A 14,674-nucleotide genomic window follows, 5' to 3' on the forward strand; every position below is an offset into this window, starting at 1 on the left:
CAACACATCTCCAGTCAACACATCTCCAGTCAACACATACCCAGTCAACACAGACCCAGTCAACACAGCCCCAGTCATCACAGTCCCAAGACCCAGTCAACACAGTCCCAGTCATCACAGTTCCAGTCAACACAGTCCCAGTCAACACAGGCCCAGTCAACACATCTCCAGTCAACACAGGCCCAGTCAACACATCTCCAGTCAACACATCTCCAGTCAACACATACCCAGTCAACACAGACCCAGTCAACACAGCCCCAGTCATCACAGTCCCAAGACCCAGTCAACACAGTTCCAGTCAACACAGTCCCAGTCATCACAGACCCAGTCAACACAGACCCAGTCAACACAGTCCCAGTCAACACAGTCCCAGTCAACACAGCCCCAGTCAACACAGCCCCAGTCATCACAGTCCCAAGTTCCAGTCAACACAGTCCCAGTCAACACAGTCCCAGTCCCAGTCAACACAGTCCCAGTCAACACAGTCCCATCTCTAATGGGGCAGAATATAAGTTGACATACAAGATGATGTTTAAACATTATATTGTAATGAGTATGACTCCTCATTCAATACTGTAACACAGCCTTAGTTAAACTGTAGAGCTGCTGTAGAGTCCTTTCTTATGGACAGAGGCACGTAACATTAAAACACTAGTAGTGTCTGTCGACAAACTGTGAGATGCGAAACCTTTTCGTCACTGATCATTTGGACACGTCACGATTTTGCAAGCGCTCGCATCTTTCGAATATCAGAAGGGGACGGGACATTTTGCCCGTAGACTTGACTGAAACTGGCTGAGAGTTTCTGTTTAGAGGGATGGAGACTTCACAAGTCGCGTTGTCTATTTTCAAACACGTCTCGGAGAGAGAACTCACCTTACTCTTTTCCTCCTGTCTGGCTGCCTGTCTGCAAGGAGGATGCCAGATGGAGTTACCTGACAGACAGGAAAGGAGGGGAGAGAAAGAGAGGCAGAGGAGAAAGAGAGAGAGAGAGAGAGAATGAGAAAGTGAAGGGAGAGAGAAAGGGAGAAAGAGAGAGAGAGCGAGAGAGAGAGAGAGAGAGAGAGAGAGAGAGAGAAAGAGAAGGGAGAGAGAAAGCGAGGGAGAAAGAGAGAGAAGAGAGGGAGGAGAGCGAGAGAGAGAAATACGATGAAATGCATCCATTTCAAATGTCATATACTGTACAAAGCATAGTCTTTCCCTAGAGCATCGGTTGTTCCTGACAGAGCGTCATGACTTGATCCAAAATACGCCAGTGACTCATCAGACTGTCCTATCCCCAGTTGTCTCCCTGTCAATGTGACATAAGCTAATACCAGCCCAGGTCTAAGGAAGCTAATTCCAGTAGTAAATCTGTCAGATAGCAAACTGCAGGGAGAGAGAGACAGGCTTTCTGTAAATCACAGACTGGAGCCAAACGTGTAGCAATAGTGCTCCAGGAGCAATAAATAAGAAACGAGGTGACTCATAAGGCTGAGGTTGAGTGAGGTGATACATTCACTAACACTGTAATCCAGTTCATTAACATTGGGCAGATGTTCTGTAGCTCTATGGCTTTATGGCAGCTGGGCTATGAGTGAGACAGGTTTCTGTGTTGATGGAAGGCTGTTGGTGCTTATCTGAGTTTAAAAAAAAGAGAGAGAGAGAGAGCGAGCAGGAGAGAGAGAGCGAGTAGGAGAGAGCGAGAGAGAGAGCAGGAGATAGAAAGAGCAGGAGATATAGAGAGAGAGAGAGCAGGAGAGAGAGAGAGAGTAGGAGAGAGCGAGAGAGAGAGAGAGAGAGCAGGAGAGAGAGAGAGAGCAGGAGAGAGAGAGCAGGAGAGGGAGAGCAGGAGAGAGAGAGTAGGAGAGAGCGAGAGAGAGAGCGAAAGAGAGAGAGAGCGAGACAGACAGGCAGGCAGAGAGGGAGGGAGAGGGAAAGAGATTGAGAGAAGGTGACAGCGACAGAGCAAAAGAGAGGTTGGTTTACCTTGCAGGTACATCTCCTCTCCCTCTCCAAACATCTGCTCACACCTGGCACAGCGGGCACATGAGGGGTGGTAGTGTTTCTCCCCAGCCTGGTACAGACAAGAGGTCAGAGGTCACACAAAGGTTAAAAAGGTCTTCACTGACATCGAAACAACAGGTTACAACCTAGGAAATCAACAGTGAGAGAATACTGAAGAACTGACAAATGGCAGCAGAAATAAAACAATCCACAGCTGGTTTACAATATCAATATCCTACAACCAGACAAAACAACATATCAGGTCTAAAGCAGAGGCCTTGTGTGGATGTGTTATTGGTTAGTAGGCTGCTGATGCTGCTGGTTTAACCCTTACCTAGAGTAATATTCTGTAAGCTTCTCCAATTAACATCACTAATTAAAGTAGAGTCGGATGAAGCGCAAAACAAAGTGCAGTTATCCAACATCGCCACAAGGGGGTGGTGAGGTACAGGGCACAATACTGCAGGTCGGCTACGAGATCACTAAGAATGTCTACAGTTATGACCATCCAAACCTTTATGAGACTAATCGAGACGTCTAGAAGATGACATGACACCAATGAACGCTGTCTATGTGCTCTAGCACCATAGTAAGATGTATGGTTTCACATTGACCTGCTAAAGGATGGATAATAAGTTATTCCTGAGGCTGTGATGAATTCCACAGAGCTGTTGGAGGTGGTAGAAATGACCTATGTCTATAATGAGATGATTTCATGGTGTGGATGGCACTCTCTCTCTCTCTCTCTCTCTCTCTCTAACTCTCTCGCTGCATGCTGGGAGTGTTTGGTGCATGCTGGGAATTGTGTGAGTGAGTGGTGTGTAGAGTTAGATATCTTGGTTTTTCTTTTACGTTTCCCTTTCTTGGTGCTATCTTGTTTTCTTCTTCCTATGCATGATTAAGGATATCATTCTTTTTATTTAGTTGTGGTAGAATTAAGTATATTGTTTTTTGTGTTGAAATTACCCTGGTTTTGGCGGGGATGGCGACCCACATGGGTCGCTGTCCCTGTCACTTTGGCACGGCTTCAGGTGTGTTACTGAGGCTACTGTCACCGTGGAGGAGTTTCTGGTCGCCGTAGGAGAGAAGGTAGGATATGAGAATGTTGCTTATGCATCACGGAAGAATAAAGCGGTGGTGGTTTTTCTTAAAGAAGAGCGTCTTGTTGATCGTATGGTTGAGCAAGGCGGAACTTCTTAAAGGAATGTTTATTCAATTTACGCCGATTTTTTTCTCCGTCAACAAGGGTAACGATTTCAAATGTACCGCCGTTTATTCCCAATGAGCTATTGGAGCGCGAGTTATTGTGGTTTGGGAAGTTCGCAAGATCAATTAAGGTTGTCCCTTTGGGTTGCAAACACCCGGCGTTGAAACAGGTTATGTCGTTTCGGCGACAGGTGTTTATGTTTTTGGACTCACCGGAACAGACTTTGGAGTTAGCGTTTAAAGTCAAGTATGACGACAGACTGTATATGGCTTATGCTAGTACGGGTAGTAAACGGTGTTTTGAGTGTGGGGATGTTGGTCATAAGCGACATGCTGCCCGAAAAGGGAGAAGGCAGAGGGAGGGGCGCAGGTGGTCCTCGTAACGCCTGGGCCCACTGATGTAGGGAGAGGTGGTCCTCGTAACGCCTGGGCCCACTGATGTAGGGAGATGTGGTCCTCATAACTCCTGGGCCCACTGATGTAGGGAGATGTGGTCCTCATAACTCCTGGGCCCACTGATGTAGGGAGAGGTGGTCCTCGTAACGCCTGGGACCACTGATGTAGGGAGAGGTGGTCCTCGTAACGCCTGGGCCCACTGATGTAGGGAGAGGTGGGCCTCGTAACGCCTGGGCCCACTGATGTAGGGAGAGGTGGTCCTCGTAACGCCTGGGCCCACTGATGTAGGGAGAGGTGGTCCTCGTAACGCCTGGGCCCACTGATGTAGGGAGAGGTGGTCCTCGTAACGCCTGGGCCCACTGATGTAGGGAGAGGTGGTCCTCGTAACGCCTGGGCCCACTGATGTAGGGAGAGGTGGTCCTCGTAACGCCTGGGCCCACTGATGTAGGGAGAGGTGGTCCTCGTAACACCTGGGCCCACTGATGTAGGGAGAGATGGTCCTCCTAACTCCTGGGCCCACTGATGTAGGGAGAGGTGGTCCTCGTAACACCTGGGCCCACTGATGTAGGGAGAGGTGGTCCTCGTAACGCCTGGGCCCACTGATGTAGGGAGAGGTGGTCCTGTAACGCCTGGGCCCACTGATGTAGGGAGAGGTGGTCCTCGTAACGCCTGGGACCACTGATGTAGGGAGAGGTGGTCCTCGTAACGCCTGGGACCACTGATGTAGGGAGAGGTGGTCCTCGTAACGCCTGGGCCCACTGATGTAGGGAGAGGTGGGCCTCGTAACGCCTGGGCCCACTGATGTAGGGAGAGGTGGTCCTCGTAACGCCTGGGCCCACTGATGTAGGGAGAGGTGGTCCTCGTAACACCTGGGCCCACTGATGTAGGGAGAGGTGGTCCTCGTAACGCCTGGGCCCACTGATGTAGGGAGAGGTGGTCCTCGTAACGCCTGGGCCCACTGATGTAGGGAGAGGTGGTCCTCGTAACGCCTGGGCCCACTGATGTAGGGAGAGGTGGTCCTCGTAACACCTGGGCCCACTGATGTAGGGAGAGATGGTCCTCCTAACTCCTGGGCCCACTGATGTAGGGAGAGGTGGTCCTCGTAACACCTGGGCCCACTGATGTAGGGAGAGGTGGTCCTCGTAACGCCTGGGCCCACTGATGTAGGGAGAGGTGGTCCTGTAACGCCTGGGCCCACTGATGTAGGGAGAGGTGGTCCTCGTAACGCCTGGGCCCACTGATGTAGGGAGAGGTGGTCCTCGTAACGCCTGGGCCCACTGATGTAGTGAGAGGTGGTCCTCGTAACGACTGGGCCCACTGATGTAGGGAGAGGTGGTCCTCGTAACGCCTGGGCCCACTGATGTAGGGAGAGGTGGTTCTCGTAACACCTGGGCCCACTGATGTAGGGAGAGGTGGTCCTGTAACGCCTGGGCCCACTGATGTAGGGAGAGGTGGTCCTCGTAACGCCTGGGCCCACTGATGTAGGGAGAGGTGGTCCTCGTAACGCCTGGGCCCACTGATGTAGGGAGAGGTGGTCCTGAAACGCCTGGGCCCACTGATGTAGGGAGAGGTGGTCCTGTAACGCCTGGGCCCACTGATGTAGGGAGAGGTGGTCCTCGTAACGCCTGGGCCCACTGATGTAGGGAGAGGTGGGCCTCGTAACGCCTGGGCCCACTGATGTAGGGAGAGGTGGGCCTCGTAACGCCTGGGCCCACTGATGTAGGGAGAGGTGGGCCTCGTAACGCCTGGGCCCACTGATGTAGAGAGAGGTGGTCCTCGTAACGCCTGGGCCCACTGATGTAGGGAGAGGTGGTCCTCGTAACGCCTGGGCCCACTGATGTAGGGAGAGGTGGTCCTCGTAACGCCTGGGCCCACTGATGTAGAGAGAGGTGGGCCTCGTAACGCCTGGGCCCACTGATGTAGGGAGAGGTGGGCCTCGTAACGCCTGGGCCCACTGATGTAGGGAGAGGTGGTCCTCGTAACGCCTGGGCCCACTGATGTAGAGAGAGGTGGGCCTCGTAACGCCTGGGCCCACTGATGTAGAGAGAGGTGGGCCTCGTAACGCCTGGGCCCACTGATGTAGGGAGAGGTGGTCCTCGTAACGCCTGGGCCCACTGATGTAGGGAGAGGTGGTCCTCGTAACGCCTGGGCCCACTGATGTAGAGAAAGGTGGTCCTCGTAACGCCTTTGCCCACTGATGTAGAGAGAGGTGGTCCTCGTAACGCCTGGGCCCACTGATATAGGGAGAGGTGGTCCTCGTAACGCCTGGGATCACTGATGTAGGGAGAGATGGTCCTCGTAACGCCTGGGCCCACTGATGTAGGGAGAGGTGGTCCTCGTAACGCCTGGGCCCACTGATGTAGGGTGAGGTGGTCCTCGTAACGCCTGGGCCCACTGATGTAGGGAGAGGTGGTCCTCGTAACGCCTGGGCCCACTGATGTAGGGAGAGATGGTCCTCGTAACGCCTGGGCCCACTGATGTAGGGAGAGGTGGTCCTCGTAACGCCTGGGCCCACTGATATAGGGAGAGGTGGTCCTCGTAACGCCTGGGATCACTGATGTAGGGAGAGATGGTCCTCGTAACGCCTGGGCCCACTGATGTAGGGAGAGGTGGTCCTCGTAACGCCTGGGCCCACTGATGTAGGGAGAGGTGGTCCTCGTAACGCCTGGGCCCACTGATGTAGGGAGAGATGGTCCTCGTAACGCCTGGGCCCACTGATGTAGGGAGAGGTGGTCCTCGTAACGCCTGGGCCCACTGATGTAGGGAGAGAGTGGTCCTCGTAACGCCTGGGCCCACTGATGTAGGGAGAGGTGGTCCTCGTAACGCCTGGGCCCACTGATGTAGGGAGAGGTGGTCCTCGTAACACCTGGGCCCACTGATGTAGGGCGATGTGGGCCGACAGCGGTAGAGCAGCCACAAGCACCTGCTGCTGAGGAACAAGTTATCCGTGTTGAGGGCACGGAGTTGCAACTTGTACCAGAGGGAAATGTTATGCAGCAGAAAAATATTGTTGTAGAAGGTAAGGATGGATCTGAAGAGCCATTTCCTCAGACTGGTGAGGAGGTGCCCAGTACGAGTGCTGGGGTACAGGAGGGGGTTCATGTGGAGCTAGGCTCCCAGGTAGTGGAGGAGATGCCCAGAACGAGTGCTGGGGTACAGGAGGGGGTTCAGGTGGGGCTAGTCTCCCAGGTAGTGGAGGAGATGCCCACTATGAGTAATGGGGTACAGGAGGGGGTTCATGTGGGGCTAGTCTCCCAGGTAGTGGAGGAGATGCCCACTATGAGTAATGGGGTACAGGAGGGGGTTCAGGTGGGTCTAGTCTCCCAGGTAGTGGAGGAGATGCCTGGTATGAGTGATGGGGTGCAAGTGGGGAGTGTTGAGAGGGATGTGGTAGAAGAGTCAGGGGTCTGTGGCCTCATCTGAGGAGGATCAGGAGAAGGATATGGATATCTCTATTGATAAGATAGCAGCTGGTGACGACTCAATTTACAGTCTAGGGTTAATGGGTTCAAGGATCAGACTTTTGGGAAATCTGTCAAATTGGCAGATTTTTTTGATGTTGGTTAGTTTGTGAGGTCAGCTGTGATGTTACAGAAGACGGTGGGGTTAGACCAGTTGAGTGAGAAGAAGCGTTTTCGCTTGAGGAAATGTGTTACTGCTGTCACAGCAGCAAAAGGTGCTGGGAAACGTGGTCAGGGTAAGAGAACATTTAAATAATGATGATGATCATGCCTGTGGTTTCTTCAGCTTCTCCTTTCTCTTCTCTATATGGAGGTACTAAGGGTAGGTTCTCAATATTAATGGTGGAAGGGACAGGAAGAAGAGGGCTTGGGTATTAGAAGTAATAAAACAGAAAATACTTAATGTAGTTTTTCTACAGGAGACACATAGTGATGAGGCTAATGAGGCTAATGAGGTATGTGGTGGGAGGGGCAGCATATACTCAGTCATGGTAATCATTTCAGTGCTGGGGTGGCCATCTTGTTTTCTTCAGGCTTAGGGGTGACTGTGGTATCTACAACTGAGATTGTTAAGGGTCTGCTTTTATTGGTCAGGGCGGATGTTATGGGGTTTTGTTTGTTGTTTTGAATGTTTATGCTCCTAATGAGGGTACAGAGCGTATTGTTGGTTTTGATCAAATAAAGGAAACCTTAAGACAGTGTGACTAAGAGGGGTGTGTGGTTTTAAGGGGGACTGGAACTGTACAGTAGATTTTACTGTTGACCACACTGCTGAAGAACCTCACCTGTGGTCAGCCACTTGTCTGGTCTATTAACTGAGTTTGAGCTTTCTGGTGTGTGGAGAGTAAGGAATGCAACAGTTAGGCAGTACACATGGTTAACAGTTAATGAAGGTGGTGTCGGTGCAGCAAGGTTAGACAGGTGGTATGTATCTGATCACTACTGTAGTAGGGTTGGACGGTTAGACAGGTTGTATGTATCTGATCTCTACTGTAGTAGGGTTGGAAGGTTAGACAGGTTGTATCTACCTGATCTCTACTGTAGTAGGGTTGGAAGGTTAGACAGGTGGTATGTATCTGATCACTACTGTAGTAGGGTTGGAAGGTTAGACAGGTTGTATGTATCTGATCACTACTGTAGTAGGGTTGGAAGGTTAGACAGGTTGTATGTATCTGATCACTACTGTAGTAGGGTTGGAAGGTTAGACAGGTTGTATGTATCTGATCACTACTGTAGTAGGGTTGGAAGGTTAGACAGGTATCTGATCTCTACTGTAGTAGGGTTGGAAGGTTAGACAGGTTGTATGTATCTTATCACTACTGTAGTAGGGTTGGAAGGTTAGACAGGTTGTATGTATCTGATCACTACTGTAGTAGGGTTGGAAGGTTAGACAGGTATCTGATCACTACTGTAGTAGGGTTGGAAGGTGAGTCAGGTTGTATGTATCTGATCTCTACTGTAGTAGGGTTGGAAGGTTAGACAGGTTGTATGTATCTGAGCACTACTGTAGTAGGGTTGGAAGGTTAGACAGGTTGTATGTATCTGATCTCTACTGTAGTAGGGTTGGAAGGTTAGACAGGTTGTATGTATCTGATCTCTACTGTAGTAGGGTTGGAAGGTTAGACAGGTTGTATGTATCTGATCACTACTGTAGTAGGGTTGGAAGGTTAGACAGGTTGTATGTATCTGATCTCTACTGTAGTAGGGTTGGAAGGTTAGACAGGTATCTGATCACTACTGTAGTAGGGTTGGAAGGTTAGACAGGGGTATCTGATCACTACTGTAGTAGGGTTGGAAGGTTAGACAGGTTGTATGTATCTGATCACTACTGTAGTAGGGTTGGAAGGTTAGACAGGTATCTGATCACTACTGTAGTAGGGTTGGAAGGTTAGACAGGGTATCTGATCTCTACTGTAGTAGGGTTGGAAGGTTAGACAGGTTGTATGTATCTGATCTCTACTGTAGTAGGGTTGGAAGGTTAGACAGGTGGTATGTATCTGATCACTACTGTAGTAGGGTTGGAAGGTTAGACAGGTTGTATGTATCTGATCTCTACTGTAGTAGGGTTGGAAGGTTAGACAGGTTGTATGTATCTGATCACTACTGTAGTAGGGTTGGAAGGTTAGACAGGTTGTATCTACCTGATCACTACTGTAGTAGGGTTGGAAGGTTAGACACGTGGTATGTATCTGATCTCTACTGTAGTAGGGTTGGAAGGTTAGACAGGTTGTATGTATCTGATCACTACTGTAGTAGGGTTGGAAGGTTAGACAGGTTGTATGTATCTGATCTCTACTGTAGTAGGGTTGGAAGGTTAGACACGTGGTATGTATCTGATCTCTACTGTAGTAGGGTTGGAAGGTTAGACAGGTTGTATGTATCTGATCACTACTGTAGTAGGGTTGGAAGGTTAGACAGGTATCTGATCTCTACTGTAGTAGGGTTGGAAGGTTAGACAGGTTGTATGTGTCTGATCACTACTGTAGTAGGGTTGGAAGGTTAGAAAGGTATCTGATCTCTACTGTAGTAGGGTTGGAAGGTTAGACAGGTATCTGATCACTACTGTAGTAGGGTTGGAAGGTTAGACAGGTATCTGATCACTACTGTAGTAGGGTTGGAAGGTGAGTCAGGTTGTATGTATCTGATCTCTACTGTAGTAGGGTTGGAAGGTTAGACAGGTTGTATGTATCTGATCACTACTGTAGTAGGGTTGGAAGGTTAGACAGGTTGTATGTATCTGATCACTACTGTAGTAGGGTTGGAAGGTTAGACAGGTTGTATGTATCTGATCACTACTGTAGTAGGGTTGGAAGGTTAGACAGGTTGTATCTACCTGATCACTACTGTAGTAGGGTTGGAAGGTTAGACAGGTGGTATGTATCTGATCACTACTGTAGTAGGGTTGGAAGGTTAGACAGGTATCTGATCACTACTGTAGTAGGGTTGGAAGGTTAGACAGGTTGTATCTACCTGATCACTACTGTAGTAGGGTTGGAAGGTTAGACAGGTTGTATGTATCTGATCACTACTGTAGTAGGGTTGGAAGGTTAGACAGGTTGTATCTACCTGATCACTACTGTAGTAGGGTTGGAAGGTTAGACAGGTTGTATGTATCTGATCACTACTGTAGTAGGGTTGGAAGGTTAGACAGGTATCTGATCTCTACTGTAGTAGGGTTGGAAGGTTAGACAGGTTGTATGTATCTGATCACTACTGTAGTAGGGTTGGAAGGTTAGACAGGTTGTATGTATCTGATCACTACTGTAGTAGGGTTGGAAGGTTAGACAGGTTGTATGTATCTGAGCACTACTGTAGTAGGGTTGGAAGGTTAGACAGGTTGTATGTATCTGATCACTACTGTAGTAGGGTTGGAAGGTTAGACAGGTTGTATGTATCTGATCACTACTGTAGTAGGGTTGGAAGGTTAGACAGGTTGTATGTATCTGATCACTACTGTAGTAGGGTTGGAAGGTTAGACAGGTTGTATGTATCTGAGCACTACTGTAGTAGGGTTGGAAGGTTAGACAGGTTGTATGTATCTGATCACTACTGTAGTAGGGTTGGAAGGTTAGACAGGTTGTATGTATCTGATCACTACTGTAGTAGGGTTGGAAGGTTAGACAGGTTGTATGTATCTGATCACTATTGTAGTAGGGTTGGAAGGTTAGACAGGTGGTATGTATCTGATCACTACTGTAGTAGGGTTGGAAGGTTAGACAGGTTGTATGTATCTGATCTCTACTGTAGTAGGGTTGGAAGGTTAGACAGGTGGTATGTATCTGATCACTACTGTAGTAGGGTTGGACGGTTAGACAGGCATCTGATCTCTACTGTAGTAGGGTTGGAAGGTTAGACAGGTGGTATGTATCTGATCACTACTGTAGTAGGGTTGGAAGGTTAGACAGGTTGTATGTATCTGATCACTACTGTAGTAGGGTTGGAAGGTTAGACAGGTTATATGTATCTGATCACTACTGTAGTAGGGTTGGAAGGTTAGACAGGTTGTATGTATCTGATCTCTACTGTAGTAGGGTTGGAAGGTTAGACAGGTGGTATGTATCTGATCTCTACTGTAGTAGGGTTGGAAGGTTAGACAGGTTGTATGTATCTGATCTCTACTGTAGTAGGGTTGGAAGGTTAGACAGGTTGTATGTATCTGATCACTACTGTAGTAGGGTTGGAAGGTTAGACAGGTTGTATGTATCTGATCACTACTGTAGTAGGGTTGGAAGGTTAGACAGGTTGTATCTACCTGATCACTACTGTAGTAGGGTTGGAAGGTTAGACAGGTGGTATGTATCTGATCTCTACTGTAGTAGGGTTGGAAGGTTAGACAGGTTGTATGTATCTGATCTCTACTGTAGTAGGGTTGGAAGGTTAGACAGGTTGTATGTATCTGATCTCTACTGTAGTAGGGTTGGAAGGTTAGACAGGTATCTGATCACTACTGTAGTAGGGTTGGAAGGTTAGACAGGTATCTGATCACTACTGTAGTAGGGTTGGAAGGTTAGACAGGTATCTGATCTCTACTGTAGTAGGGTTGGAAGGTTAGACAGGTTGTATGTATCTGATCTCTACTGTAGTAGGGTTGGAAGGTTAGACAGGTGGTATGTATCTGATCACTACTGTAGTAGGGTTGGAAGGTTAGACAGGTATCTGATCACTACTGTAGTAGGGTTGGAAGGTTAGACAGGTATCTGATCTCTACTGTAGTAGGGTTGGAAGGTTATACAGGTTGTATGTATCTGATCACTACTGTAGTAGGGTTGGAAGGTTAGACAGGCATCTGATCTCTACTGTAGTAGGGTTGGAAGGTTAGACAGGTTGTATGTATCTGATCACTACTGTAGTAGGGTTGGAAGGTTAGACAGGTTGTATGTATCTGATCACTACTGTAGTAGGGTTGGACGGTTAGACAGGTTGTATGTATCTGATCTCTACTGTAGTAGGGTTGGAAGGTTAGACAGGTATCTGATCTCTACTGTAGTAGGGTTGGAAGGTTAGACAGGTATCTGATCTCTACTGTAATAGGGTTGGAAGGTTAGACAGGTTGTATGTATCTGATCACTACTGTAGTAGGGTTGGAAGGTTAGACAGGTTGTATGTATCTGATCACTACTGTAGTTGGGTTGGAAGGTTAGACAGGTTGTATGTATCTGATCTCTACTGTAGTAGGGTTGGAAGGTTAGACAGGTTGTATGTATCTGATCTCTACTGTAGTAGGGTTGGAAGGTTAGACAGGTGGTATGTATCTGATCACTACTGTAGTAGGGTTGGAAGGTTAGACAGGTGGTATGTATCTGATCACTACTGTAGTAGGGTTGGAAGGTTAGACAGGCATCTGATCTCTACTGTAGTAGGGTTGGAAGGTTAGACAGGTGGTATGTATCTGATCACTACTGTAGTAGGGTTGGAAGGTTAGACAGGTTGTATGTATCTGATCACTACTGTAGTAGGGTTGGAAGGTTAGACAGGTTGTATGTATCTGATCACTACTGTAGTAGGGTTGGAAGGTTGTATGTATCTGATCACTACTGTAGTAGGATTGGAAGGTTAGACAGGTGGTATGTATCTGATCTCTACTGTAGTAGGGTTGGAAGGTTAGACAGGTTGTATGTATCTGATCACTACTGTAGTAGGGTTGGAAGGTTAGACAGGCATCTGATCTCTACTGTAGTAGGGTTGGAAGGTTAGACAGGTGGTATGTATCTGGTCACTACTGTAGTAGGGTTGGAAGGTTAGACAGGTTGTATGTATCTGATCACTACTGTAGTAGGGTTGGAAGGTTAGACAGGTGGTATGTATCTGATCACTACTGTAGTAGGGTTGGAAGGTTAGACAGGTTGTATGTATCTGATCACTACTGTAGTAGGGTTGGAAGGTTAGACAGGTTGTATGTATCTGATCACTACTGTAGTAGGGTTGGAAGGTTAGACAGGTTGTATGTATCTGATCTCTACTGTAGTAGGGTTGGAAGGTTAGACAGGTTGTATGTATCTGATCTCTACTGTAGTAGGGTTGGAAGGTTAGACAGGTTGTATGTATCTGATCACTACTGTAGTAGGGTTGGAAGGTTAGACAGGTTGTATGTATCTGATCACTACTGTAGTAGGGTTGGAAGGTTAGACAGGTTGTATGTATCTGATCTCTACTGTAGTAGGGTTGGAAGGTTAGACAGGTTGTATGTATCTGATCACTACTGTAGTAGGGTTGGAAGGTTAGACAGGTTGTATGTATCTGATCACTACTGTAGTAGGGTTGGAAGGTTAGACAGGTATCTGATCACTACTGTAGTAGGGTTGGAAGGTTAGACAGGTATCTGATCTCTACTGTAGTAGGGTTGGAAGGTTAGACAGGTATCTGATCACTACTGTAGTAGGGTTGGAAGGTTAGACAGGTTGTATGTATCTGATCTCTACTGTAGTAGGGTTGGAAGGTTAGACAGGTATCTGATCTCTACTGTAGTAGGGTTGGAAGGTTAGACAGGTATCTGATCTCTACTGTAGTAGGGTTGGAAGGTTAGACAGGTATCTGATCTCTACTGTAGTAGGGTTGGAAGGTTAGACAGGTATCTGATCTCTACTGTAGTAGGGTTGGAAGGTTAGACAGGTATCTGATCTCTACTGTAGTAGGGTTGGAAGGTTAGACAGGTGGTATGTATCTGATCTCTACTGTAGTAGGGTTGGAAGGTTAGACAGGTATCTGATCTCTACTGTAGTAGGGTTGGAAGGTTAGACAGGTATCTGATCTCTACTGTAGTAGGGTTGGAAGGTTAGACAGGTATCTGATCTCTACTGTAGTAGGGTTGGAAGGTTAGACAGGTTGTATGTATCTGATCTCTACTGTAGTAGGGTTGGAAGGTGTGATATTACTCCTGTGGGTTTCTCTGATCATCATATTGTTACTGTTGATATTTACTTGTCCCGTCCACGAAGATCATCACCTTACTGGTATTTTAATGTTAAATTGTTACATGATGTCATGTTTTTGGAGGATGTAGTGGAGAAAGGGTGTGCCAGACTGTCAAGGTGGAAATGGGTGCTACCCCAGCTGTCTTATAGGGGAAGGGTACTGGTAGGTAATAATCTTGCTGCCTCTACCCTGTGGCACAGACTAGTGATTTTACAGCCACCCAGGGCTGGGAGCCGGGAGCTGATCAGGTCTATCAATCTGATACAAGAGCATCAGAGGACCTTTGTCAATTTCTTCTGGTCTGGACAACACTGGATAAAAGCTGCAGCCCTTTACCTGCCACTACACGAGGTGGGCAAGGCCTGGTGGACATTTCTTCTGGTCTGGACAACACTGGATTACAGCTGCAGCCCTGTACCTGCCACTACACGAGGTGGGCAAGGCCTGGTGGACATTTCTTCTGGTCTGGACAGCACTGGATTACAGCTGCAGCCCTGTACCTGCCACTGCACGAGGTGGGCAAGGCCTGGTGGACATTTCTTCTAGGATCATGGCTTTCCGGCTTCAAGCAGCCCAGAGACTGTTGTACAGAGACGAGCTGGGTCGACACAGCCGACACAGTGATGAGGAGAGCAGGCTGTTTGGGCTTAGACAAGCACCTTTTCCTCTTAAAGCTGGAGGGGGGTGATTTTCCTGGCCTGACATTTTATGAG

At 48.2% G+C, this 14,674-nt stretch overlaps 1 protein-coding gene across 11 annotated transcripts in view; it reads right to left on the minus strand.

Annotated features, from left to right (window-relative positions):
- The window catches only part of LOC106608569 (actin-binding LIM protein 2), a 113,339-nt gene that overhangs the window by 21,570 nt on the left and 77,095 nt on the right, over nt 1-14,674 (minus strand). For all 11 annotated transcript variants that reach the window (XM_082977360.1, XM_082977358.1, XM_082977363.1 and 8 more), the window contains exons 7-8: nt 1,969-2,056; nt 877-935 (exon numbers count right to left, since the gene is read on the minus strand). In XM_082977360.1, the coding sequence (XP_082833486.1) occupies nt 877-935; nt 1,969-2,056 (147 nt within the window). The remainder of the gene's footprint in view (nt 1-876; nt 936-1,968; nt 2,057-14,674) is intronic.

The sequence above is a fragment of the Salmo salar genome, chromosome 07, assembly GCF_965601325.2.
Source record: "Salmo salar chromosome 07, fSalSal1, whole genome shotgun sequence".
NCBI classification, from domain to species: Eukaryota; Metazoa; Chordata; class Actinopteri; order Salmoniformes; family Salmonidae; genus Salmo; species Salmo salar.